The sequence below is a fragment of the Amia ocellicauda genome, chromosome 22 (assembly GCF_036373705.1).
Source record: "Amia ocellicauda isolate fAmiCal2 chromosome 22, fAmiCal2.hap1, whole genome shotgun sequence".
NCBI classification, from domain to species: Eukaryota; Metazoa; Chordata; class Actinopteri; order Amiiformes; family Amiidae; genus Amia; species Amia ocellicauda.
The window spans coordinates 18,206,347-18,232,642 of NC_089871.1; the positions used below are offsets into that span (position 1 = coordinate 18,206,347).

Consider the following 26,296-nt stretch of genomic DNA (forward strand, 5'->3'; position numbering starts at 1 on the left):
AATAATGTCTCTACTAAAATCTAACAGAAATTGAGAAGTGACTATTAAAACATACAGAAATGCATGCATGAAATTTTGCCGTCTCCTTCAATGTGCTTTAGCTGATTTCAAGTGAAAAGTAACACTGCAGTAGAAGCTTTTCAGATTGCTTAGTCTTGGATGCTTTCAAATCGGTTGTCAGTATATTTTCCCTATGAAATGGGCACTACAGTTTAATAATAGCGATATAATTTATTTTGTAGGGGGAAATTATTATATTGTTATTGCCATATTTTATCAAGAGAAATGATACCAGTTGGGAAATTGTTTCACATTTCTAAGACACTGCAGTTGAAACCAGATTAAAGTTTACCTGTTGAATGCTTAATGGCAAAAAATACATTCTTCAAGCTTACTAAATGAAATGAGAACCAGAGGACACGTGAAAATAATTGGCTTTTTTAATGTAAGCATCATGTGGGAAGTTGTCTGGTCCCAACTAAGCAAGATGATTATGATAAATGTAAGTAGATGGATTATGAACTGGTTGATGTATAGCAAACCGAGGGTGTCGATTAGAGCAGTTACTTCTAACTGGAGTGCGGTTGTTAGTGGAGTTCCACAGGGATCAGTATTAGGGCCTTTGCTTTTTCTAATCTACATTAATGATCTGAACTCAGGGATAGTTAGCAATCTTGTCAAATTTGCAGATGATACTAAAACAGGTGGCTCAGCAGATACAATCGCAGAAGCACAGGTTATTCAAAGGGACTTCGATAATATCCAGTTGTGGGCTGAGACCTGGCAGATTACATTAAATGTGGACAAGTGCAGGGTATTACATGCAGGTAACAAAATATCTTCACTATAATTACACTATGGGAGGATAGAATGAGATGAAGTAATGCACGAGAAAGACCTAGGAGTCTATGTGGACTCCTCACTTTCTCCATCCAAACAACGTGGGGAAGCAATAAAAAAGGCAAACTGAATGTTAGGGTTTATTGTTAAAAGTGTAGATTTTAGAACACGGGAAATAATGTTCAGACTGTACAATGCACTAGTTAGAGCTCATCTGGAATACTGTGTACAATTCTGGGCACCACACTTCAAGAAAGATATTGCTGCTCTAGAGGCAGTTCAGAGGAGAGCAACCAGACTTATTGCAGGTTTGAAGGGAATGTCCTACTCGGAGAGACTGAGGGAATTTAACCTTTTCACCGTGGAGCAGAGGAGACTGTGTGGGACTTGATTCAAGTCTTCAAAATCATGAAAGGCATCGACCACATCAAACCAGAGGAGCTTTTTCAGATCAGCAGGGACACACGGACCCGGGGACACAAATGGAAATTGGGCTTCAAGGCATTCAAGACGGAAAACAGGAGACACTTCTTCACACAGAGAGTTGTCACAATCTGGAACAAACTCCCCATCGATGTGGTTGAAGAGACAATTTGGGAACATTTAAAAATAGACTGGATAGTATCCTTTGATCACTTAGCAAAGTGAGGACCAGAAAACATTGGCCAAAATGGTTTAACAGAAGTATGCAAAAAGATATGAAGAGAAAGAAAATGTTGTATAGCGCATACAAAAGATAGAGACAAAACAAAATACAAAGAATATTTAGAACTCCAATGAGATGTTAAGAGAGGGGTCAGGAAAGCAAAGAGGGAAATAGAAAAAGACATAGCTCTAAAGAAAGTGAGTTAAAAATATCTGAGGACACAAATGTAATGGTTACGCTAAAATTATACTCTGTAAAAGTGAAAGCATGAGATACATTTTTAGTATCACTTTGCAATTGTAAAAATGCCATACAAAGGTTATAAACTATCTTGCTCCTGACAGAAGCATGTCAATCTGTTGGTGGTATGGGGGATCAGTGCCAAAACTAAGATGAACGTGATTATGAACATGAAGATGAAAATGAAGATGATTATTAACATGAAGATGCAGACTGTCCGCTTTTACAATGTTGCCATAGAAACTGGTCGGAAGTCAGAAATTTCAACGCAGAGCAATGGTGGACAGACATGTTTCAATGTTAAAACTTAATAGTTTCCATATTATGTTTTGTTTGTTTTTATTTGGAAAAATGTATGAAGACACATGTACTCACTCACACAGTATCTATAGATAAAGGGAGGTGTTAAATTAAGTCCTACATTTTACTCTATTGCATTTATTTTAGGCTTTACACAATTTATTGTGAAGCTATAGAACACATACATGTACAGATATAGGTAGGCATATATATATATATATATATACACATACACTCACCTAAAGGATTATTAGGAACACCATACTAATACTGTGTTTGACCCCCTTTCGCCTTCAGAACTGCCTTAATTCTACGTGGCATTGATTCAACAAGGTGCTGAAAGCATTCTTTAGAAATGTTGGCCCATATTGATAGGATAGCATCTTGCAGTTGATAGAGATTTGTGGGATGCACATCCAGGGCACGAAGCTCCTGTTCCACCACATCCCAAAGATGCTCTATTGGGTTGAGATCTGGTGACTGTGGGGGCCAGTTTAGTAGAGTGAACTCATTGTCATGTTCAAGAAACCAATTTGAAATGATTCGACCTTTGTGACATGGTGCATTATCCTGCTGGAAGTAGCCATCAGTGGATGGGTACATGGTGGTCATAAAGGGATGGACATGGTCAGAAACAATGCTCAGGTAGGCCGTGGCATTTAAACGATGCCCAATTGGCACTAAGGGGCCTAAAGTGTGCCAAGAAAACATCCCCCACACCATTACACCACCACCACCAGCCTGCACAGTGGTAACAAGGCATGATGGATCCATGTTCTCATTCTGTTTACGCCAAATTCTGACTCTACCATCTGAATGTCTCAACAGAAATCGAGACTCATCAGACCAGGCAACATTTTTCCAGTCTTCAACTGTCCAATTTTGGTGAGCTTGTGCAAATTGTAGTCTCTTTTTCCTATTTGTAGTGGAGATGAGTGGCACCCGGTGGGGTCTTCTGCTGTTGTAGACCATCCGCCTCAAGGTTGTACGTGTTGTGGCTTCACAAATGCTTTGCTGCATACCTCGGTTGTAACGAGTGGTTATTTCAGTCAAAGTTGCTCTTCTATCAGCTTGAATCAGTCGGCCCATTCTCCTCTGACCTCTAGCATCAACAAGGCATTTTCACCCACAGGACTGCCGCATACTGGATGTTTTTCCCTTTTCACACCATTCTTTGTAAACCCTAGAAATGGTTGTGCGTGAAAATCCCAGTAACTGAGCAGATTGTGAAATACTCAGACTGGCCCGTCTGGCACCAACAACCATGCCACGCTCAAAATTGCTTAAATCACCTTTCTTTCCCATTCAGACATTCAGTTTGGAGTTCAGGAGATTGTCTTGACCAGGACCACACCCCTAAATGCATTGAAGCAACTGCCATGTGATTGGTTGGTTAGATAATTGCATTAATGAGAAATTGAACAGGTGTTCCTAATAATCCTTTAGGTGAGTGTATATATAATGGTTAAAGTGCACGACTGTGAGTCTGGTATTTTGCAGCTTCGAATTATGATGTATGGATGATGTTTTTTATGTATATATATTTTTTACAAATATATTTCATTTCATGGAGTTAAACAGTTTCAGAGTATGAAGGACTATCCATACTAAAATTTTAAATGAATACACAGAGAAAATAAATAAATGATTAAATAAATACATGGAAAGTTAGGCCTATCTATTTATTTATTTAAACTTTTATTTATTCATTCATTATTTTCAACATGTATGTATTTATTTATTTCCCGTTTGTCTCTTTGCTATTTACATTTCTCAGTGTGCTTTTAAATTTCGTAGCATCTTTTATATTTCTTTTTCTTTTTCAATGTGACAAAACATTGAACTCTGTCAATCAGAGCTAGTGGGTGGTAACCAGTGTGCTTATTGGCTAATCCAATGCACATAATTATGTTGATAATCATCTTCATGTTCATAATCACATTCATCTTAATGTTGGCACTGATCACCCTCCATAGGTGGTTTCATGTCCCAGTAGATTTGTTGCAATTTGTCTGGATTGGCTAAACATCTTATCTTGTACATAATGTCATTACCGAGAATGTATGAAATACAAAACCGAACTCTTCCAGGAACTCGAGGCATAACCACAAATCTCAAAGCCAAGGGTCCAAATCCACCCACAGTTCATGGACTTGTTTTTGAAGTGGAAAATCAATAGAGAAAGCTAAACATGATGGCTTTTAATGGTGCACAGCATCTAATGGTTTCTTTCAACATTCTTATTTCTTGCTCTCGGTTTCATTATAAATTTAAAAGGTTTTGCACTTCACGTTTACAGTTTATGAACTGAACTCACAAAAGGTTGTGCCTATATTTTCTCCCTCCCTTTGAAGAAAATCTGCTCCATGTATGTGTTTTGGGGAGTGATTAGTCCATCTTTAACTAAGCAAAAGTTTCTTAGTAAAACGGTTGGTTAAATCTGGGGTTAATACTTAATATTTCTGTATATATTATGGGTATTAAAACAAATCAAGTGGAAAAATCTGAGAGACCTGCAACTAACAGTGAATCAACAAAGGCTGACAATGATGATATATATGCTTTTTTCTGTTAATGTCAATACATTCTGAGTGTAAACAAATCAAAACACACTGCTACGCCTTATTCTCCTTCTCTGCTCTCTACTTTCATAGAAAATGTGGACAATTCCAAATAAAATAAATGAAATTAACAAACAAACAAAAATGCCAGTATGTATAATACTTTAATAAATATTAAATAAAACCATGTTGCAGTTGTAGTTGCTCTTATTAGTCACAGTGGAATGCTCATGAATGCAAAAAAATAAATACAAATGATGTCTTGCTACCAATTGTATCTTGGGACAGTTTTTAAAGCCGTCTCTGTCTTTCTCTGAAGGTCTTTTCAGTCTCCCTCACCTTCATGTCAGAGGTTTCATTCTCCAGCTTGGACAGGTGGTTGGAGTTGTCCTCCAGTTCCCTCCGCAGGTGTGTGTTCTCCTTCCTCAGAGCCTCCACCTGCCTGACCAGCTGGTCATACGAAGCCGCAGAGCTGGACATCTTCATCTAATCCCTGAGGAGACACGCATGTATGCACACACGAACACACACACACACACACACACACACACATAGATCCATCACAAACCAGGGGAGAGCAGGAAGCCTTCAGGCAGTACAACAGTGTTCTCCAATTCCAGTCTTTGCAATCCAGAGCTCTTCTAGTTTTCATTCCACCCGAGCTGCTAATTAGTTCTAATTATTCTCATAAAATAACCGAATTAACTCCTTTCTGAGGTTAAAAGAAGTTGATAATTTAAAAATATCTTTATAATCTTCTGGTTTGTGGTTCTTGAGGACTGGATTTGGAGTTTGGGGACTTGCAATGCTTATGTCTTTATCAGTGCAGATTGACATTGCAATTAAACTGTGCACTATTGATACAAGCTGTGACCAGATTGACTGACCACTTAGGCACACTCAAATTCTCTTCACCAGCTTTGATCACTCATGACATCTGATCAAGTAAGATAACTCAGACGTATAATAACTGAAAAGCATCAACCTGCTACATTGTGCAAGTATTAGAAACAAAACATCCCAAAATATGAAATGTGTTCATTTGAGAAAATTCCACCTTTGAATTTCAAATCATAAGTGTAGCCACTGTAAACTGCGGAAGATCAGTTGCCAGATGCATAAAATGTATATTAAATATAAGGAAATACATCCACAAGGATTAACAGTCAGGGTGATATATATGTACAAAAACTATAAAGATCTGAACCTTTATTCAAAATGTCAGATGCTTGGCTCATCTTTGGCATGATGTGGGCAGCAGCTGCAATATGAACAGCCAATTACCTGCCAAAATACATTCATCACTGCTTTGATCAATGTTTACGGCTGGCCAGACCTGAACTCAACAAGGTTAATGCTTCAGAAAATGAAAACGAAGGCAAGGGTGAAAAAGAAAAGACAGCTGAGACTCTAAAGAAAGTGCCTGCTGTTGCGTTTATTTATTTAATAACATATTCTCTATGAGATTGTTGTCCCTTTTATTTTTGCAAAATACAGGCTCTTCCAATTACAGATTGTTTCAAAACTGATTGCTCACACTGACATTGTTTTTCTGTAAAGTCAGGCCTTCAGAGTAACTGAATACCGCACTATAATGACCTAACTTCGGGAGATAGCACTGATAAAGTGCACTAGTGGGACTGTATTATGCACACATGATAGAGGACATTTCTTTAACTGCTATTACACAATCAATTGTATTAGATATTTCTTACAATTGACTATTTTTTTTCTTTCTGTAAGCCTAAATATGATCAAATTGACCAAACGTTAGTATAGTTGCTTTACAGGCAGCCAAATATTTTAATGTATTATGCTTTGATTAATTAACATTGTTTCAGAAGATAACTATTAATAATCAAGTCTAGGCATTGATATTCAGATTATTTACTTATGCTGAAAGCAAAGGTATATATATGCTATTGAACACACAATTTCTCCCCCATTTCCTATAATATTTGTTTTGCTGAGACATGGCATAAATAAACACTGTTGTTAAAATAAGATTATATGATATATGATTTATATATATATATATATATATATATATATATATATATATATATATATATATATATATATATATATATATAGGTTGTATACATTTAAATCACTGATTATTGCACTCAGGTACTGATAAAATTAAATAGTAGTGATCATTCTGTATTTATAAAGTGTGTGGATTCACTGATGTATAAAATAGTTTGAAACGCAACACAAATAATTGCCATCCACTGTCATCAATTTATGCATTTTTAGATGTTGCTACAAGGCACAATCATGTGTAATAGAGTATTTGCATAACTGAGTTAGCCAATTAAAAGTAAGTATTCTTCTTATTAAAACATATTATTAATAATTATAAATTATTTTTTGTAATAATAATAACAGCTAAGAAACTAAACAGGCAGTTAGCTCCTGAAAACTCTTGCAATTGCACTTTACTATACACTGTGAGAGTTCTGTCCTGCAAGGAATCCAATATGGATTCTACAGTGGAGGTAAAAAAACACATGCACAGGCACACAGTTTACACCATCTGAACAATAGCCTGCTTCATTATCCCTTAGGGCGGCAGATTGATTGAGGACCATGGCAAACCTCAAGTCTCAAGGGGAGGTGGGGAAATTAACACCCCCCCACCCATCATATGCTCAACCCATAAACATCAGAAACAAAGACAAAGACAATCTAAAAGAAGAGACAAAATAAACGTTTTTAAAGCTATTTTAATAGGAAACCCTAACTGATACAATAATGCAATGCTAAAAGCTCCCCCCACCCAACTGCAATGTGAGATCTGAACACACCCCTGCTTTCTTAACTCATATTTAGAGAGTATTAAGGGTAATAAAGTTCCTATCCAGAAAACATCAGCCTGAGATATCATTCAGAGACTGTTCACATTGCAGCCCTGTTCTCTATTAGACTTCCATACTAGTGATGGCTGAATCAGCACTTCTCAGGTCAAAAAGGGTTTTGGGGACAGGCAATGACAGTGCAGCAAAAGAAAGAAAAAAAAATGGGAAAGCAATCAACTGCAGCTATTTCATGAAAGTGATTCAGGCATTTCGATGTAAAGCCATTTACTAAAAATCTGGTTCTACCCAACCCCAGGGGTCAAAACCACCTCCCCTTTCATGTTTTGCCATTGCAACCCCCCCTCAGGGCCTTAGGTTTAAGACGGTCCAATAAATCACTTTTTCCGTCTGATTGCTGATCAATCCCATGACCAATCTTTTTTTTTTCCACACCTGAAGATCTGTGATTTTATTCAGCTTTAGTGTCTTTTCTCCTCTTCCTGAACAGATTCTTGCATCCTATAAAGCTGCTTTAATCTGTGTCTTCATATTGTTAGTGGTCCACTGGGTGTGTGATGTGTCCTTCTGCGTTTCTGCTTTGACTGTTTTTATCGTCGTTACCTAAGTTTCAAAAAACGCAGTTTGTAAGAGGAAGCTATTTTGTGAATTACAAACCAGGAGGTTATATGTTACAAGTACTGGGTACAACTAATATCCCCTCCACTGCCCCCGAACCCCTCCGTCCGTGATTTCCTATCAGTTTTGAGTTTTTTTCCCCTTCAAATTATTATTGATCTGAACAAATAGCCTACAGAGAAACAAAGTGTAAAAGATTTAGACTGATTGCTAAATAGAAGGATTTTCAGATACCTACAGGTACCTAGAACCTACAGGCACCACTGATAGTACAGTATTAAATGGAAAAGGGGTCTCTAGAATACCAGAATTCAACCAGGAGTTAGGCAAGGGGGACACAGAGAGCATTGGCATTGGTCACAACACATTCCAAATGGAACATCCACAAACACTGCAGTCAATGATAGCAGGATCTGATGCCCATTCTAGTGCACAAGGCTGATTTTTATACTAATCAGCCCAGGATGGCTGTGCAAAAATGTGTCAATTCCATTATGTCTCTATGGGGGTTCTCATTTTAATGTAATAGGGCACAGCATATTGACGTTCTGTAATGCTTTAATCAGTGGTCTATGGATATGCAATGGGCCACACATCTGTACCATTTGGGTTTGGATTTAATTATACACTGCACATCAATTGACTTTTGATGTGTGTATTACAGTGCGTCAATTAAGGACTGAACAGTGAGTCTATTACGTGCTTATTGATGATGCTCGAGTAAAGTGCTGCCGCATATATTTATTCTTCTACACAAAAAGAACTCTGCCTCACTAATAAAACTGAACAAAAATGTAGTAATAACTTCTATTCTGTTTCCTGTCACCACTCTTGTGTTAGTTTGTTTTCTCCTCTCTTCCCTTCTTTCAGCCCTAAAAAGTATACACATTCTCCAAAAGAGCGAAGTCAAGGGGGTTCACATTGTTTCATCGTTTATTCATGGAGTTTCATCCTTATTTGCAATGCAAAAGAACAATCCATGTTTGTATATTGACAGCTATGAAAACCAGTTATGTATATTTTAAAATGATGATCAATCCAACTTAAAGCACAGGTGCCTAAAAATGATTGGTTAAAAACACAATTTAGTTCATCCTGTTATTGTTGTGAACTATTTCAAGGGAATAACAACCTCAGTTCAGTCCCAAGCTCAGTAATCCTGACAAAACAAAGACCCTTTATTCTTTTGTTACAGCGACCTATACATTAACAGCAGTTTTGATTATATCTTTTGTTGTTTCATGGCCTGCTTTCTGAATGCATGTGCACTGTGTTAACCAGTCTAAATGCTTGTATGCTAAGGGATGATGATGATGAATTAGAAGCACACACCAGGAGATGCTTGACAGAGACACAGCACGTGGATGATCCTAAGGGATTTGAACCCAGCTGCCTGTTTTTTGTGTGTATTCTTTCTTCAGATTTTGATCTAGGGGAAAAGCAAATTACAGATCTCGCCTGTGCAAGCACCAATGATACAGACCCTGATTATAATTGGGCTGTTGGGGATTAATCACAGTGACGGATGTATGTCAAGTCTGCGATTCTTACGATGAAAACGTTTCGTCTCTCTCCTATGTCTCTCTCTTCAGACCCATTTTTTTTTTTTTTTTTTTTTCATTTCATTTTCAGTTCTGCTCTATTTGCCTGCTCCTAGCCACACAGATTTCTGGGTAATCCATTCAAATCTGCCCCAGGAGGGAAATGATTCAACGGCAGCCAAGGATGTCAATGGCCAGCCAATGGGGTGTGCCAGCTCAGACCGATTACCTTGGCAACAGCCAAATCCCACCCCCCCACCACCCAAGAAAGGTGGCAACAGCACAGCAGTAAAATCTGAAGCAGCAGCAGCAACAGACCAGAAATGTGATGAGCAATAAAAGGATATAGCTCCTCACAAATTAAATGTCGTATTCTGCTGTATCCTGCTCTTAATGCAACCCAACCCCCCACAACATGCCTGAACAGTATGATCTGTGACACATGAAATCAACGCATGTGGAGGGGGGGAGGCATTTATATTTGATCAGAACGCTCTTTGATAACTGGGGAAAATCTTTTTTTATTTTCTTTTTTTAAAGGACAAAGACAATTATTTCACATTTCCTAAGGAGAGATGCATTCCTTGGAGGTGTTTTGCCTATTGTTAGTCAATAAGCACTAAGTTTCATTCCCTACTCCTAATATACACATGGTGCTTATACAGTTAATATACTAATAACTGTACACCATGGAGCAATACAATTGAATTGGTACATGAGACCATGAGGAACATATTCACATGGACAATGACAGTACAGGGTTCATTGTAACCCTTGCATTACTCCATAACAGCTTTCTAGATAGCTGTGTGAAATTGATGACATATCCTACAAAGTTCTAACTGTACGTATAAATTGTAAATTGTACTGCTCCAATGTGCACAGTTTTCACTATACAAGTCTTTTGGAATAGGCTATTTAACATTGTAAGGATTCTGTAATTCTTCAATTAAACTGGATGATTAGACTGATTGAACTGAAACAGCACAATCACACATTGTAATTTGCTGTCTCGAGGAGTTACGGTTTTATTGTTAAAAGGGAAGCAAATCCCAGAGGATTTAATTCAAATTCAGGGGCCCTTATTGGACTTAACCCTGACAAAAATCTGAATATGAATGGTATTTCTATGTTAATAGGTGCCATTTACTTTTATCTTCCTCCAACACCATTCCCAACTGAGGACCATTAACATCTTGGCTTTTGTTGAGTGGTGAAGCTCTACTGTACCCCTCTTAATAAGAATTCTAGCTGAAATGTGTATTTATAATTAATAGGAAATTCAGAGTGCAAATGTCTGTGCTTGATTAGCTTTGGTTTCCTGTGCAGATTAAATTAAATCACTGTCACTGAGAATAACTGGTTGTCTAATTTTATTGTTCAATTTAATATGTCACATTCACACCCACACCTATGACATTCATTGAAAATAGTACAGGGAAAGGGATAAATGTGACTTATTTGAAGTTTAGCACTGATACAAGAGGGCACCCAGTAAAAGCCTCTGTCTGGACTGCAGGATGCCCCCTAAAGCCTGGATCCAGCTGGTCCCCATTTCTGGCTATGCTATTGCCAACTTTAGTAGGCAGTTTGGGGGCAGCACACAAAAGACCAAGTGCCTCAGGGGTTAGGTGTGTAGAATTAAGTTGGCTAATCCTCAATTAAATCCTCATCCTACACCAGCAACTCACTGTAGGTGCCTGCACATTCAGATTGTTAGTGGTACCAGCTGCATCCTCCAATTGATGTCATAGCTGAACTTCTGAAGAAGCACTGAATTGTAGTGGGGAGATGGGCGATATACCAGAATCATAGTTGTACCAGTGTTTTTTTAACAACAGTGCAAATATAATGGGGGAAACAATATACCAGTATTTATGTTTTTTAAGATTGTATGCACTATTTTGATTCCAACACAGTTCAAAAATAAAGATGTGTCTAACAGAAAGCAACAAATAACGGTATGTTAATATGAACATATGAAAGATAATATAAAATATTTATTATGTTCTAACATAGATATTGTTTCTTCCTCGTGCTCAGGTCAAGTCTCATGGTCTGACCCATATGAACGGCATATAGGGAGATCTCAAAACTAAAACAAACATTGTATGGTATTGTGTTGTCAATTGTCCTATATTATTTTAATTTACATTAAAACAGTCATATTTTATATAATGTTTAACTTCAACTTGTTCAATAGCATTGACGAACCTTCTCCAAGGAACTAGTATAAATGGTGGCAAAATGACTAAAAGTGGAAGCAATAAAACTTAATTTAATTCTAGTGGATATGAGCTGATCACTATCTTCAGTGGTGTGGGATTTTTTTCAGATTCAAAACAACAGATACTGAGCCAAGTACCATAATTTGTAAATTGTGTTTGAAATGCATGGCAGCACAACACGGCAACATGTCACATTTGACTATATGGTGATACATACTGTATATTGTCTGTGACACACCTTAATTGGAGGTGGGTGGACTTCATTCAACTAATATTGTGACTTCTAAAGACAACTGGTTTCACCATAGCTCAATCAGGTGTGTCACAGCAAAGGGGGTGATTACTTATGCATTATATTATTTTCTGTTTTGTATTTGTAACTAATTTAGAACAGATTATATTTTTCACTTTTACATTATGGACATTTTCTGTGTTGATTAGTTGCAACAAATCCTGTAAGTCCATTCTGATTTCACAATGAAATGTGGAAAAATCCAGGGGAGGTGAATACTTTTGAGAGCCACTGTATATTGTTCTACTCTCTACTCAATAGAAGGACATAACATTCTTTTGGTTTCCAATCATGCAAGTATAATCTTATCTAAAGTTAGGTAGGTCTGGTCACATCTACTTGCGCATTAAATTATATCTCATTAATTCCAAGAACTAACCCAAGCATAAGCAAATCAAGATCACTATAAGGATGGCAGCACATTTTGTGACGAGGAAAAAGACTCAGAACAAATGTAGTAAATGGAGGCCAGTCTTAGTCATAGTTTACATTGTTAAACTTACATTGTTCTGTGGTTTGTTGATTCAGTTGTTTAACAGGATTATAGGATGTACCACAGAAGAACCAAATTTAGTTTTCAAATCTTTTCTAATGCAACTTAATTGTACATATTTTTCTCCTCGTTTGTAAACTTTCTTATGTTCTTATGTTCTTAATGGTCCTATCGTTTTCAACAGAAATTGAAAACGTGTTCTACCAGTGAGAATAAGCTATGCTTGTTGTATGACAACATTGGATCAATGTCAGAGGGCCAACATAATCTCAGAGAGGAACAGGACTTCAGATGATTTATCCTTGCAGCCCTCTGCTTAACTGTGCTGTATCGATTTGTGGGTTATATATACGAGTATAGTTTATGTATCTTACATAAGGAAAGTAACACAACAGAATTCAGCCACTCCCAAACAACACACATACAGATTGGTTTTAGCTGCAGCCAAAAATGACAAAAATGACAAAAATAAAGAAAAAATTACAATACACAAAGGACTATATTTGTTCAATTTCTCCCCCTCTCATTTTACCTCTAATTCAAACCTATATAGAATGGTTACCGTGGCAACCCCATCTGCTACCACAAAAAGAGGAAAAGACATTTGAAATCTAGAAGGCAGAAAAATAATGAGCTGCTTCAGTCTCCATCATAACACAGTCCTGAAGAGGCTAATGACTGAAAAACATACAATGATTTGACAGATTTCTTATCAATAACCTCCCCACAGTGGTGCTCTTTAAATGTGGTACTATAGGCCCTCAAGTTCTAGTATTTGTATAAATTAAAAATTAATGAACTTGAACTAATTATTCACTTAAATTAAGCTTTTGCCAGGTTAATCTGATAATGCCTTAAAAGTTAACTGCACAATTAAGGATTGCATTTGAATTTGAATTACATGGCCATGTTGAATAAAAACCCCTTAAGAAAAGACTGAAGAATTAAATACAGCAGCTTCTCCCTTATCCATAGAATTAGCTTTAATGTGTGATAAGATATTTTGTGCAATACCATCAAACACAAGGTGAAACCGAAGGTGAAACTACAAGACGATTGAAAGTAAATGTTTCAGTGTGTGGTATTAGTATGTACCCACAGGTCGGGTGGAAATAATAAACTAATAATGAATCTGTATTGATAGAGCTCTTTTCATGATCAGTGCAGCTCAAAGCGTTCAACATACAAAATATGAATACAAGATTAAAAAAAATATATATATATATAACTATAATCATAATGATGATAATAATAATTACAGAATAGTTCAACAAACCAGTTTTTAACCAGTGCTGAGACAGTTTCCTCATTACCTCTTTCCCGTTTAACCAATACTCCCTGATTTTCTGGGTTACTGATAAACAATTTAAATATAGTTAATCTTGTTCTTACAGTCCGGTGTCTCATTTATTATATCTGACATTACAATGACAGTACAATTGACAGAGAATTGTGTTTGAAAATAATAAACAGAAAAACACAACTGCCTTTCTGTTTATCAGGCCCTACAATGTTTTTCCTATTGTTATACTTATTTTGTAGCTACATTACAATGAGGTTACATTTGTGGAGTGTCTGCTTTTGAGAGACATAAATGCATTGCACACTGCACTACGGTAATATTAAAAAAGATGCTTGCTTTGTTCAAATACATGATTAAATGGCAAAATGTAGGTGTGCATTAATAAATAAGTGCATCTTTAATAAAATTCATGGCTATTGATGTTTAGGTTCTTTCCTTTTTGCTCTGGTTACATTTAATTTGTTGGAAATGCAGTCACTAGTCTGCTTGTCTGTATCTACATCTCTGTCACATAGTTTTAACATATTCAGGCATGGCAACCTGTATGTCATATGGAACTCTGTATTCCCACTAATTTCATCTAAATGAACAGTGTTAGTGAAGGATGCTGGCTTCCCCAAAACATGTCATCTTATCCAAAGTATTTTATAGTGGATTAGATGCCTATAATGACACCTGTGCCAGTATGGACTGCAGTTTCGGGTTGTGCGAGTTTTGCCAATCACAACAAATATTGTTAGACACTTCAATGTGAATTTAAATTAAATCTACCCAAATTCTGCATTATTAATATAATTATTATTATTATTACTCTCTAGCTGATGGCCATTAACTCCATGTCAGGGTTCGACACAGGCTCGGGGCCAGTAGAAATCATACTTTGGCATGTAGCAACAGAGCACAACGGGCCCGACTGAGCCAGTACATTTTTTTTTTTTTTTTTTTTTTTTAAGGAGAATATTGTGTTCCGTTTCATTAACCTGATAAAACACGCACGGTTCTAAAACACTGATGAGGAAAGAAACACCTTCTCTACGCGATCCAAAAGTGGTACGTCCCTATTAGCCAGCTCCATTGTGTTGTAGGGATTAAGATTTGTTCGCACCGGGCTTACGGGGCTTTATAGTCCCAAATCATTTGATGGCTAACTAATCACATATCAGTATTATTACACAACGCCAGGCTATAAACTATGATTACCTATTTTATCTAACCAGTGCGGGATATTGGTCGGCGTAGCAACAATGCTAAAGAGTAATTTCACAAACTCATTGGTAGAATAAATCCCAGGTATCAAACAAATACAATACATAAATAACCATTAAGGATAATTAGAATCATTGTTGGCAAACCTATGAACTACCATGTGTTACAGTATCAAAAATGAATCGTGTAACTGTAGCGATGCTGGGGCCTTGATTATAAATCTGGTCGGTACCTATGATGACCCTGTGTCAGAAGACTGGGCTCGAATCTCGCTGAGACATTAAATTACTTTTACACAGTTTGATTATCCATTTATCTCAGTTTGCTAATTAGGAAGTGTGTAAAACAATCCAGTAAAATTACATAATTGTATGTGCTGGTGTTTACACTTGTGCAATAACCTACAATTATACACACATAAAAAACAAACAACAACAAAAATTCAAAGATCAGTCATTTTGTGGTATTTTAATTTGCAGAGACTAAAGTATCATGATGGTATCGGCGCATATTTGATCCTATTTGATCTATCCATCATTGCGTTGGTTACATTTGTGATGACTACCAAAATCACGGAGCTGGGGCTGAGCCCCGAATGTGTTCAAATCGTCATGTCTTTAGTGCAGTTAAACTGTGAAAGTGGTTTAAAGTCCAGAAAACTCCCCAGAAACACAACAGTTGAACTACAGTAACACATTAAATGAAGTAACCATTAGCATTTAAGTCTTGAAAGTGAACAGTATCTTGGGAATGCACATCACTACAAAACAAATTGACCATTAAAAAAAAACGTTACAACCTTAACGGTTTTCTATTTTACGTTAAGTGTATTAAGTGCAGAACTGTGCAAAAGTTATTATTTTTAGAAACATGGAAGCATGCATTCCACAGTTTTTTTTTTCAATTTAAATTTTAAGTGTATTATTCAAATAAGTGTATAAATATTAGTGGCAAATTAATTTTGGGTTATACTGTATACTTTGTAAAATAGAGATTGTTTTTGTTTTTAATTAGTAGATAGCAAATAGTGAGGCCCAGTACTTAAAAACCTAAACAACCCTGGATGTAGTTCACAAACCCACAACATGTGACCTGGACCCTCTCCCTTCTCGTCTCTTCCAAGCAACCGCTCCTGATCTTCTCCCCTTCATCTCCTCCCTCTTCAACTCCTCACTCCTCTCTGGCTGTTTCCCCTCTGCATTTAAACAAGCTGCTGTCATCCCACTGCTCAAGAAACCAACCCTTGATGCCACCTCTCCTCAGAACTACCGCCCTGTCTCCCTACTTCCCTTCCTCTCCAAGACTCTCGAGCGGGCGGTCCACCGTCAGCTCTCGGACTTTCTGTCCCAACACTCACTCCTTGATCCTCTGCAATCCGGCTTCCGCACAGCTCACTCCACTGAGACGGCTCTCCTGGCTGTCACTGACTCCCTCAGCTGTGCTTGGGCGGCTTCCCTCTCCTCAGTCCTCATCCTCCTTGACCTCTCTGCAGCATTTGACACTTGATCACTCCATCCTCCTCTCCTGCCTCGCTGACCTTGGGATCTCTGAGACTGCTCTCACCTGGTTCTCCTCCTACCTCAGTGACCGGTCCTACCAAGTGACATGGCGAGGCTCCTCATCCACCCCCCAACCTCTCCTCACAGGTGTTCCCCAAGGCTCCGTCCTGGGCCCCCCTCCTGTTCTCTCTTTACACTCGCTCCCTGGGCCCCCTCATCGCTTCCCATGGTTTCTCCTACCACTTCTATGCTGATGATGCCCAGATCTTCTTGTCTTTTCCCTCTTCTGACCCTCTCATCCCCTCACGCATCTCTTCCTGCTTGTCTGCCATTTCCGCCTGGATGCACTCGCACCACCTCAAGCTCAACCTCTCCAAATCAGATCTCCTCTTTTCCCCCACTCTTCCTCACCTTCTGCTGACCTCCCCATCTCGATCCCCTTGGAATCCACCACACTCTCTCCTTCTTCTTCCGCTAAAAATCTAGGAGTCACCCTCGATCCTGCGCTCTCCTACTCCCAGCACATCACCACGCGCACCTGCAGATTCTTCCTGAGCAACATACGCCGGATCCGTCCCTTTCTCACCGACTACTCAACTCAGCTACTCGTCCAGTCACTGGTCCTCTCCCGCCTGGACTACTGCAACTCCCTCCTGGCCGGCCTGCCTGCATCCACTACCCGCCCACTCCAGCTCATCCAGAACTCTGCGGCTCGTCTGGTATTCACTCTGCCATGATTCGCACACGCTACTCCACTGCTCCGCTCCCTCCACTGGCACGCGATAGCGGCACCCATTCAGTTCAAGACTTTGACCCTCACCTACCGCTGTCTTGAACACACTGCACCAAGCTACCTTCAGTCACTCGTCTCTCCATACATCCCCTCCAGACCACTGCACTCCTCCAGTGCCAGAAGGCTAACTCTGCCTCCTCTCCACTCTCCTTCCTCCAGAGCCCGCTCCTTCTCATCCCTGGCCCCTAAGTGGTGGAAAGACCTGCCCACCGAAGTCAAAACAGCAGAGTCCTTGACCTCATTCCGGCACTTACACAAGACGCATCTCTTCTGACAGCACTTGTAATATTAGTCCTCTATCCCTGCTAGATAGCACTTCAGCTTTTTTATGCTCCTCGCGTTCTTGATTGTTTTCCTCCTTGCTCCCTTTCCCGTAGCCCTCGTCTGTATCCCAGGATGTAGGAAGTCTCTTACTGTACTTGTGTAAATTGTAAATTGGAATTTGTAAAATGTATTATTTTGAATTGCAATGTTTTATCTAAAGTTGAATTTGTAATGATTGATGCCTTGTACTTCTCTGTATTTTTGCACTTTGTTTGCACTTATGTTGTAAGTCGCCCTGGATAAGGGCGTCTGCCAATAAATAAAAATACAATACAATACAATACAATCTAGCAAACTCTTTCTAAAACACTTCTTGCATTTTACAAAGATTCAGAAACAGGGTTACACCACATGTATGTTTAATGATTGTTCATACAACTGTAAACAAAAGATGCGCTTCAAATTAAAATGTGCACTGCACATGTGTACAGTTGCATGTCACTGTATTGTTTCCAACCCCCTTCCAGACATCAGATTGCGTATGTGGATTCAGCAAAACTAACAAACTGTATTCCAATACAAAACCTCTCTCCCTAAATCTTTTTTCTTTCTTATATAACTGTCACAGCTTCTCTCCCACTCTCATTTTCCACAACAAAGTGACCTTCTCCTGACTCTCTTCCCTGCAGGCTGCCTCTGAAATTTCCAGTGCCTGATTACCCTGATGAAAATTTGATGAGGTTTTAGACAAACCTACGCTGACATGCACACATGCTCCCCAAACCTGGCAGTAACATCTCCCAGCACTGCATGGGGCAGTATCTGATCGATAACCTTTCATCTGCTATAAATCTTGTCCAGCTAATTTTGGGTTCCAGTATTTTCTCTCCAATCTAATTCCAAAGGGAGTTATTAGTCCAAGTGACGCCATGCAAACCACAGGAAACTGGTCTTATAAGCTCAATGTATTAAATGAACACAGTCTCAAATGTACTGAAAGCTCAACCAGTGTGAAGGCTGAACACTACAGTATAGTGGTTTGATTCTAGGCTGGGTTGTGGCCAACTGTGAATATGACTCTTCAAGAGGCAGCACACAATAATGAAGGTGCTACCAGGTATGGGTAGGCTTGAGTAGACCAAGGTTTTCTCAGTTCGTTGCATGACAGCCATTCCTGTACCTTACCATCACTGGGTTCTACAGTGTTATCAGTGAGAGCTGGATTAATTCCCATAGTTTTATACTTCAGATCTACTGTTCAGACTGTGGCAGCAAGCGGAGTTAAAAAGGATTCAGAAAATACATATTTTTTCAGGTTATTCTATAAGTAGAAACATTCTGTGGAGTGAGCTTTTTCATGTCCAGCTCATTATATTTACCAGAAATCAGAGACTGAAAAATAGGTGCTAACTCTGGAGCAATGGAGTCAATGGAGTGCTGGGAGTCAATGAAGAAAATCTGAAAAGTCACTAAAATAATAAAAAAAAAAAACTGCATTTTATGTACATTCAATTGCCCCATCACCCTATTTTTCCTAAGTTTGTGTGATGGTTCTCCCTAACCCAATCAGTGAGCAGGGTGAGTTGGTGCAACTCACATCGGTTTGCAGTCATAAAAAGTGTATTTCGCCACCCAGAACTCTCATTATTTAACATTTATTTTAATCCATGCCTGCTGTGTAGGCTACAGCGGAGTGCGAACTGCTGAGTTAACAGAGTTTGAGAGGAGGACATTCTTGGAAATTTGAAGTGATTGTTGAATTTGTCTTATTAGGAATTCTGAAGAAGGGGCTAGTTGGCTATTCAAGGTCATATTTTTATTTTACTTAGAATTTGACAAACTTAATGCATGAAATGGACGTGTGTAATGAAAAGCATTTTATTTCTTAAAGAGCGAGCAATTAGACCTTTAAACATTAAATCATGTATGGATGCTGATTTATTAAGACCTTCTGAGTGAAACGGAGAATAGATCTTTCCTTAATTGCAATTTTCATCCCCCTATTTTAAATAAGGCTTTCCAAAACTGAGGGGAAAAAAAAGCATGTCAAACTAAGTTTTCTGTTAAAAAACGAATCTAGGATCTATCCCTAATTTCATGTTGATCAGTGTTGCACAATTAAGGTACCTAATAGTTTCAATCCCACAGTCTAGCTGAAGGAGGAAGCAGTTTGAAAATGGCACTCCTAACTAAGAATTTCATTTGAATGACATTATATTCACACAAAGCCTTGATCAAAAAGCTCATTCAATAATATACACTCTACTGAATGTCCTATAGAACTGGTGATAGACTCTGATCAGATCTTATCAATATTTAGCCCTAATTCTATTTCTGTCACACATTTATTTTCGGCTTTGTTGAGGAGATTACGCTTTTGTAATCGCTTTCAAATGGGAGTCATGTAAAAAACATAATAATAAAGCAACTGAGTGGAAAATGGCATCCCAATGCATACCCTTAATGTACCTAATATGATGACTGGAGGGCAAATGTCTCTATAACCCTGCTAATGACACCTCTTATCAGGATCCAGTTTAAACCAGTTCTGGAACACTGAAATACAGAACCAGAGACAGGATTTTTGCTCTAACATCTGGGTCTATGGGATAGAGAAATGGCATTAAAATCAATTAGGGACCGCATTTTGTGGTTTGTTTTTCAGTCGGTTTAGCTCTGAAAACCTGTTCTTCTTCATAAAACCTCAACAACAACAAAATCTCAACAAGACTAAGCTATTATCTACGGTTGTATGACAGATGACAATGTCAAGGTTGTTTCTGGAACCATAACTGTCTATTTCTCTCTCCTTCACAAATTGAGATATCACACATTAAGGGATCTATGTCTATCTATCTCAGATAGTGGTGTTCTAAGGCATACAATTCATTACACTTTGCTCTTTTCTAGACCTCTTCATTCCAAGTACCACCATAAAAACTAGGAGCTACCTGACCAAATTTCTTGAGCTCAAAGAGACTACAATTCTAGGATTCACATATTATGCGAGTTCCAAAGACTGGAAGCATTAAGATTGAAGGCTCATTCACTGATTTTACTGCCTTACAAATAAGACAAATGGTCTGTCATTTAAGGGAAAATATTAGGAAGTACAGACACCACAAAACATTCACATTTCTCCAGCAAATGTAAGCATATCATTGGAAAGTACATCTCATACTTGGATTTGCAGCTCAAACTGATTCATATTAGGCTAATCTCTATAAAATCTAAATCTCAACAAATCATACTCATACAAGCTGTGGTGTGGGTGTACAGCTACAGCCAGTAATATGCAGTATATACAAAAAAAACAAAAAAACATGGGTCGTATTTTATTAATTATAATGGTGTTCGGGATGCAGCTGGCAAGACGTGACCAATAGCTATTAACCATGGAACAAAGCTGTCCTGTAGCCGGCATCCTGTAGTGTTGATAAAAGAAGACATCCCCAAGAAACTCTGTTTAAGTGAAGCCACCACTTAACATCCAGAGCTTAAACATGTGCTTTTCTCTTCAAGGGAAATGAAACATTGGGTCCTACCTTATTATATCGCCAAGTCTGGGTCAGACGCTTAAAGGGGGGGGGGGCAGTAGAAAGCGGGACAATTGTATTTGGTGTTTAAATAACTGGCTAGTGGACTGGGATGAAGGAATCCTATGGAAATAATGGATTTATTTATTGTATGGTGGGATTGACTGATTACCAAAATACTTTTCTTTATTTAAATGTTTTTGGAAAGGGTGGTTGGGGGAAGGGTGTGATAGCATGAGGTTCTTAGTTCAAGACCATGCTCTGATACTTATACAGTGTATGTTAGTTATGTGTGGCATCCTTCAACTGAGCTATAAAACTGAGATCTGGTTGGACAGTAAATTGTTAATCTACAGCAGCAGCAGTCCTTGATGCATATTTCACCCAATAGTCTCTGTAATTCACTTCAGATAAAGGCATATGCTAAATATTGTTATCATTACTTTTGTTCTATTATAACACTATGTAACACAATTTTTGTTCCTGGGTAGTAAGTGCTATTTCCTAATTGCTTATAACTCAAAAGTATAGAAAATGGCTATTATTCCCCACAAACTTTGCTTCTGTGACCAGGACAGTGATATTTTGAAATGTAACTATTTCTAATGAGAAAAAATGCGAATTTGTGTCTTATCGTTCACATAAAGTCAGAAAAAAAAACCATATGAATCCAAATTAACATGTTCTTGTTCATCAGGGACCTGCATATAAATTACAGGCCAATGAGGAAGGATCAATACCATCTGAACTGACTGGAATCCTACTGGAAAACCCCTGAGTGACAAGCTGGACTTCTGGCTGGCATTTTTAAATGAGTCTTTCACAAATGTTTCTCTGAGGACTCAAAATTGGAGTTCAAAAGGCCAACATCCTGTATTTTTTACAGGAACAGTAAAATTAAGTCTTATTCGACCTAACATGGGCTATTAAACTCACATTTGTATCCATGTGTCTTGCCTGAACATTTCAGTTTATTGTATATATTGTTCTAACATGATAACCAACAATTTTGACATATGGTATCTACCTTTTACGCACCCTCCACATTTTTAAGAGCATACTTGTATTGATCTCATCATACGCAGAGCTAACATCTTTGAAAGGGATGAGTTTCAAACATAATTTAAATGTTAATTCCATTTGATATGTGCTTGCTTATGTTCAATCATGGCATTAGAAAACATGAGCAGAACCCAAGGCAGAAATCTTCTTAAAATGCAAGCAGTGCAACACTCTATGGCCTTTATTTTGAAATGTGTTTTTAGGTTGAATGCATGGATGATTCCAATATGTGTAACTGTGCAAGCCGTTTTCTAACCATCTTCATTTGAATTGGAGAGTATAGAGTTGTGTCTAGCCATTAAAACATGCATATTAATTTCAACACCCTTAATTACCCTGGACAGGACACTGTTTAAGATCCTGTAGGATCTTGTAGGACCTCAATGCATTGATGTTCCTGAATTTGGGCAGACTGCCATGCACTACCAAGCTGAAGTGTGCCTTTGAGCACGTTCTTCTTATAAAATTCTGAGGCGACTAGGCATGCTGTTGAAAAGCACTATGGGAGAGAGATACGGAGAGAGAGAACTGCATTAAACACTAGATAGCTCTGTCAACCAGTACATCAACAACAACCAAAATATTTGACTACCTTATCTTTAAATGGTGAAAGCTGAAGTCATTTATAGAGCTGTCCCTTGTTCATTAAAAAATAAAAAAATAATAAAAAAAAATGGAATTTATGATTAATGATCAAGCCTAAAAAGCAATAGCATCACAAAAGCTTTAGGAAATAGGATTTTACTGCAAGGCTTTGTGAGTCTCGAAGACACAACATGAAATTTTGGTTACATTTCAGACTACCTTTTCCAAAGCTTAATCCACAACTAATACATTTTCTGAAAAACACTGGACTATGAACTATCAAAGCGTTCAAGCCAGGCAAGATTCCATAAAGATGCAAAACTGCAAATGTAGCTCCTTTTTATCTGAATTTCCCTGCAAGTGCTGCATTTTGTTGATGTTCTTTTGGAACAAGCAGGAAGAGGACACGTGTTTATGGATTATAAAGGGGGAGGGTTATAAAGTTGTTCCTTAGTGGTATAAAGAGGAATGCCTTGTTAGTAGTGTTATTATTAATGTATGCGGACCCACTACTTCCTGGTCACCAGTAGAGAGCCCTTACTCCACACTGCTGCCTTAGTGAGCAGACTTCAACTGTTCCATTCTTTATGTATCTCCATTGGAACATGTGTCTCTCTGGAACCATCACTGCATGGTCAAGCAGCCAATCAAAAAATCAGTTAGATACTCACAGGAATATTTAAGGTTGAGCTTTTTGGCCAGCGAGGTGCTTTGATCAATGTACAGAGGAAGGAAGGAAATATCATAGACATACATTAATGCTAACACTATCACTAAAACAGCCCACCCAAGTCTCCATCTTTGGTCCTGGAAAGCTACAAATTCTTCTCAATTTAATTCCTGCCAAGCTCTTGAATGAAAATATGAATGGCTTACTTGGTCCACGTTAACATGATTTTTAGAAATCAAAGAAACTTAAACACTTCGACAGTCTTGAGGACTACTTGAAGACCACTGCTGTTGAAACTAGTTTTACAATCCAGGTTTTGACCATAATGTACACAATATCATTCATAGCTAAAGCTACGCAATAACCCAAGTTATAGGACCAACTGAAGGTTTAGCCATTAGCGATATATCAGAAGATAAACAAATCCATCTTTGTTCATAAAAGCTGTTCAGCTAGGATATGACTTATGTATTAACTCTGGATCTCCACAAAGTACATTGAGTTCCTCTCAACTGTTTATTTTTTTCCATATTGCATAACAGCTTTTAAAGGGTTTATAACTCTCTGTGCCCAAATTCTCTGGAGGAACCACCTGTTTTCCACAGCGAAAAAAAGGGAAAATGTAATCTCATTCATTGTTCCACCACAAGCCATGTAGTTTTTCCGTTTATATAATTTCTCATTTACGAGTGCATACAATTCGACCATCACGTGCAGTAGAATCCAACAGGATGAGACTGTTTCTCAGTGCAAGGTGGAGAGCTGGCATGAAATAAAAATAGCATTTTGCTTTAGTTCCTCTCTGTGACGGTGTGCAAACTCTCCCTTTTCCTACCCCGATGAGATGTTATGTAAGTGCTAGCCATTTCAAGAAGGTGACATTTGCACAATTTAGCCGAGTGGCAGCTTCCCATTTCCTGGTAGCTCAGTGACTCACACATGGGCTCCCACCACCCAGATTCCCCAGAGCACTGTCATGATGTGTGGTGCAGTTTGGTGCAGCAGAGCACAGAGGAACAGAGCTGTAACCTTGGGCTAGTGCTCAAGCCAAACCATTTGTTTGTGATCTGTCATTCTGTAGTCATCTATGCAGGACACAACTGCCCATCTCATGACTAATGAACTCCACTCCCTGTATTGGACTTTTCTGAGTAGACTCCTATAGCTGGATCAAAACCAGACTAGTTGATTGATTGACTTGAACTGAGAGCCTCCCAGGTTGTAGCTCCCGACCTGATAGAGCACTACCACAATTTGGTGCATTCAAAGTCAGCCGGGCCTCTTCCTCATCAGGGTGAAAGTGCCTGATTCAGAGAATGCATGCATGCCTCATCTCTCCCACACTAGTCTGCATGTCCAAAACAGCAAACAGCAGAGATGGGGTATTTAATAAAGTAATTGATATCACCCCCAACAAAAGCACTGCATGCTCCCCATGGGCCACGGAGTTTGCTATTGGGCAACCATCCTTGGAAACCATGTTCCACCCCACCCAATTGTGCACTACCACCTTGGGGTATTCTGGTGACAATTAAGTAATCACATAATCCTGGGTTCAAACCAGTAACCCATGGACTATTGGACCCTATGTGTACTCCAAACAGAGGGCTTAACATTGATTTATATGGAGTGGCAGTCTGAAGTCTCTTCTCTTTTACCATCTCACTTAAAACTGAAAAGACCAGGCCTATGTTTTTTTTTTCTACACTGAATCATGGTTTTACTTACGAATTATGAAAAATTATCCTTAAATAAATAAATACTGTTTATATGCTACACTATCAGTAATTAGACACTTATCTCAACACATTCATAAGATCTAGGCTAATTCTAACTGGAATAGGAACTGTTCTCCAGTTCTTGGAAAGCATTATAGACTGAAACACTGTGATTGATATTGCTATCCACATTTATATCTACTTTGGTCAAACCAGCCTTCCAAAACCTCCAATGAGAGGTTTTTGGCTCTTTTTTTTCCCCACAGGATTTGTAGATAGTGTTTCGATTTCCTATGCAATGTGATGTGCTACCTTTTTCCAATCCTGTACATTTACAATGAGATGTTTTCCTTATGAACAAACATCTTTTCTGTGTATTGTGCACTACACTTGACTTGGCATACCATAAAAGGAGTCACTAAACCTATACACAAAAATATAAATCTTACTATTGCAAAATATATGTGTGTATGTTGTGTGAAGTATCTCAGTCTGGTTGACATGGATGACTAGGGTACAAAAGGTGAACGAAATGTTCTCTTTTCAGTCATAAATGTTCAGAAACAGTATTTTTCTGTTTAATATATTTTGTGGTGAAAAGAGAAGACTTGTACATTCAATAACATAAAAATAGCTTCCAGGCAGAATGCTTGTTAATGGTTCCCCATTCTGGTCGGTTTTACTTACTCAGTATACCTGTACAGTAGAGCAATCCATTGTGCGTCCACACAATAACCGGTTCGATTTATGATTTATAATATTGTTTGCAGAATTAATTTAGCAATACGGACATGAAATCCACAAATCCACTGCAGCTTTCATAAATAATAATACCAACAGCAATTTCATATGATTTATTAAATAATGAAAATGTTCGTTTACAAATTTGCATTTCGTACTCCGTAATATCGGTAATATTTCATTAAAAACAGGTGCTGCCTACAATCGACCTTGCACATGTGCAATGTCACAAATGGAATAAACATAGATAATAACAAGCATTATTATCATTACAATATACATTTTAAATGACAACTGGCAGGTTGTGTTCAGAAATCGTAAGAAAAGGTTAAAACATTCCC

General features: G+C 38.1%; 1 protein-coding gene across 1 annotated transcript in view; it reads right to left on the bottom strand.

Moving 5' to 3' along the window:
• apc2 (APC regulator of WNT signaling pathway 2) overlaps positions 1-26,296 on the bottom strand; it is a 71,350-nt gene that overhangs the window by 44,743 nt on the left and 311 nt on the right. The window contains exon 2 of the mRNA XM_066696401.1: positions 4,927-5,080. Coding sequence (XP_066552498.1) covers positions 4,927-5,073 — 147 coding nt within the window. The 5' untranslated portion in view covers positions 5,074-5,080. The remainder of the gene's footprint in view (positions 1-4,926; positions 5,081-26,296) is intronic.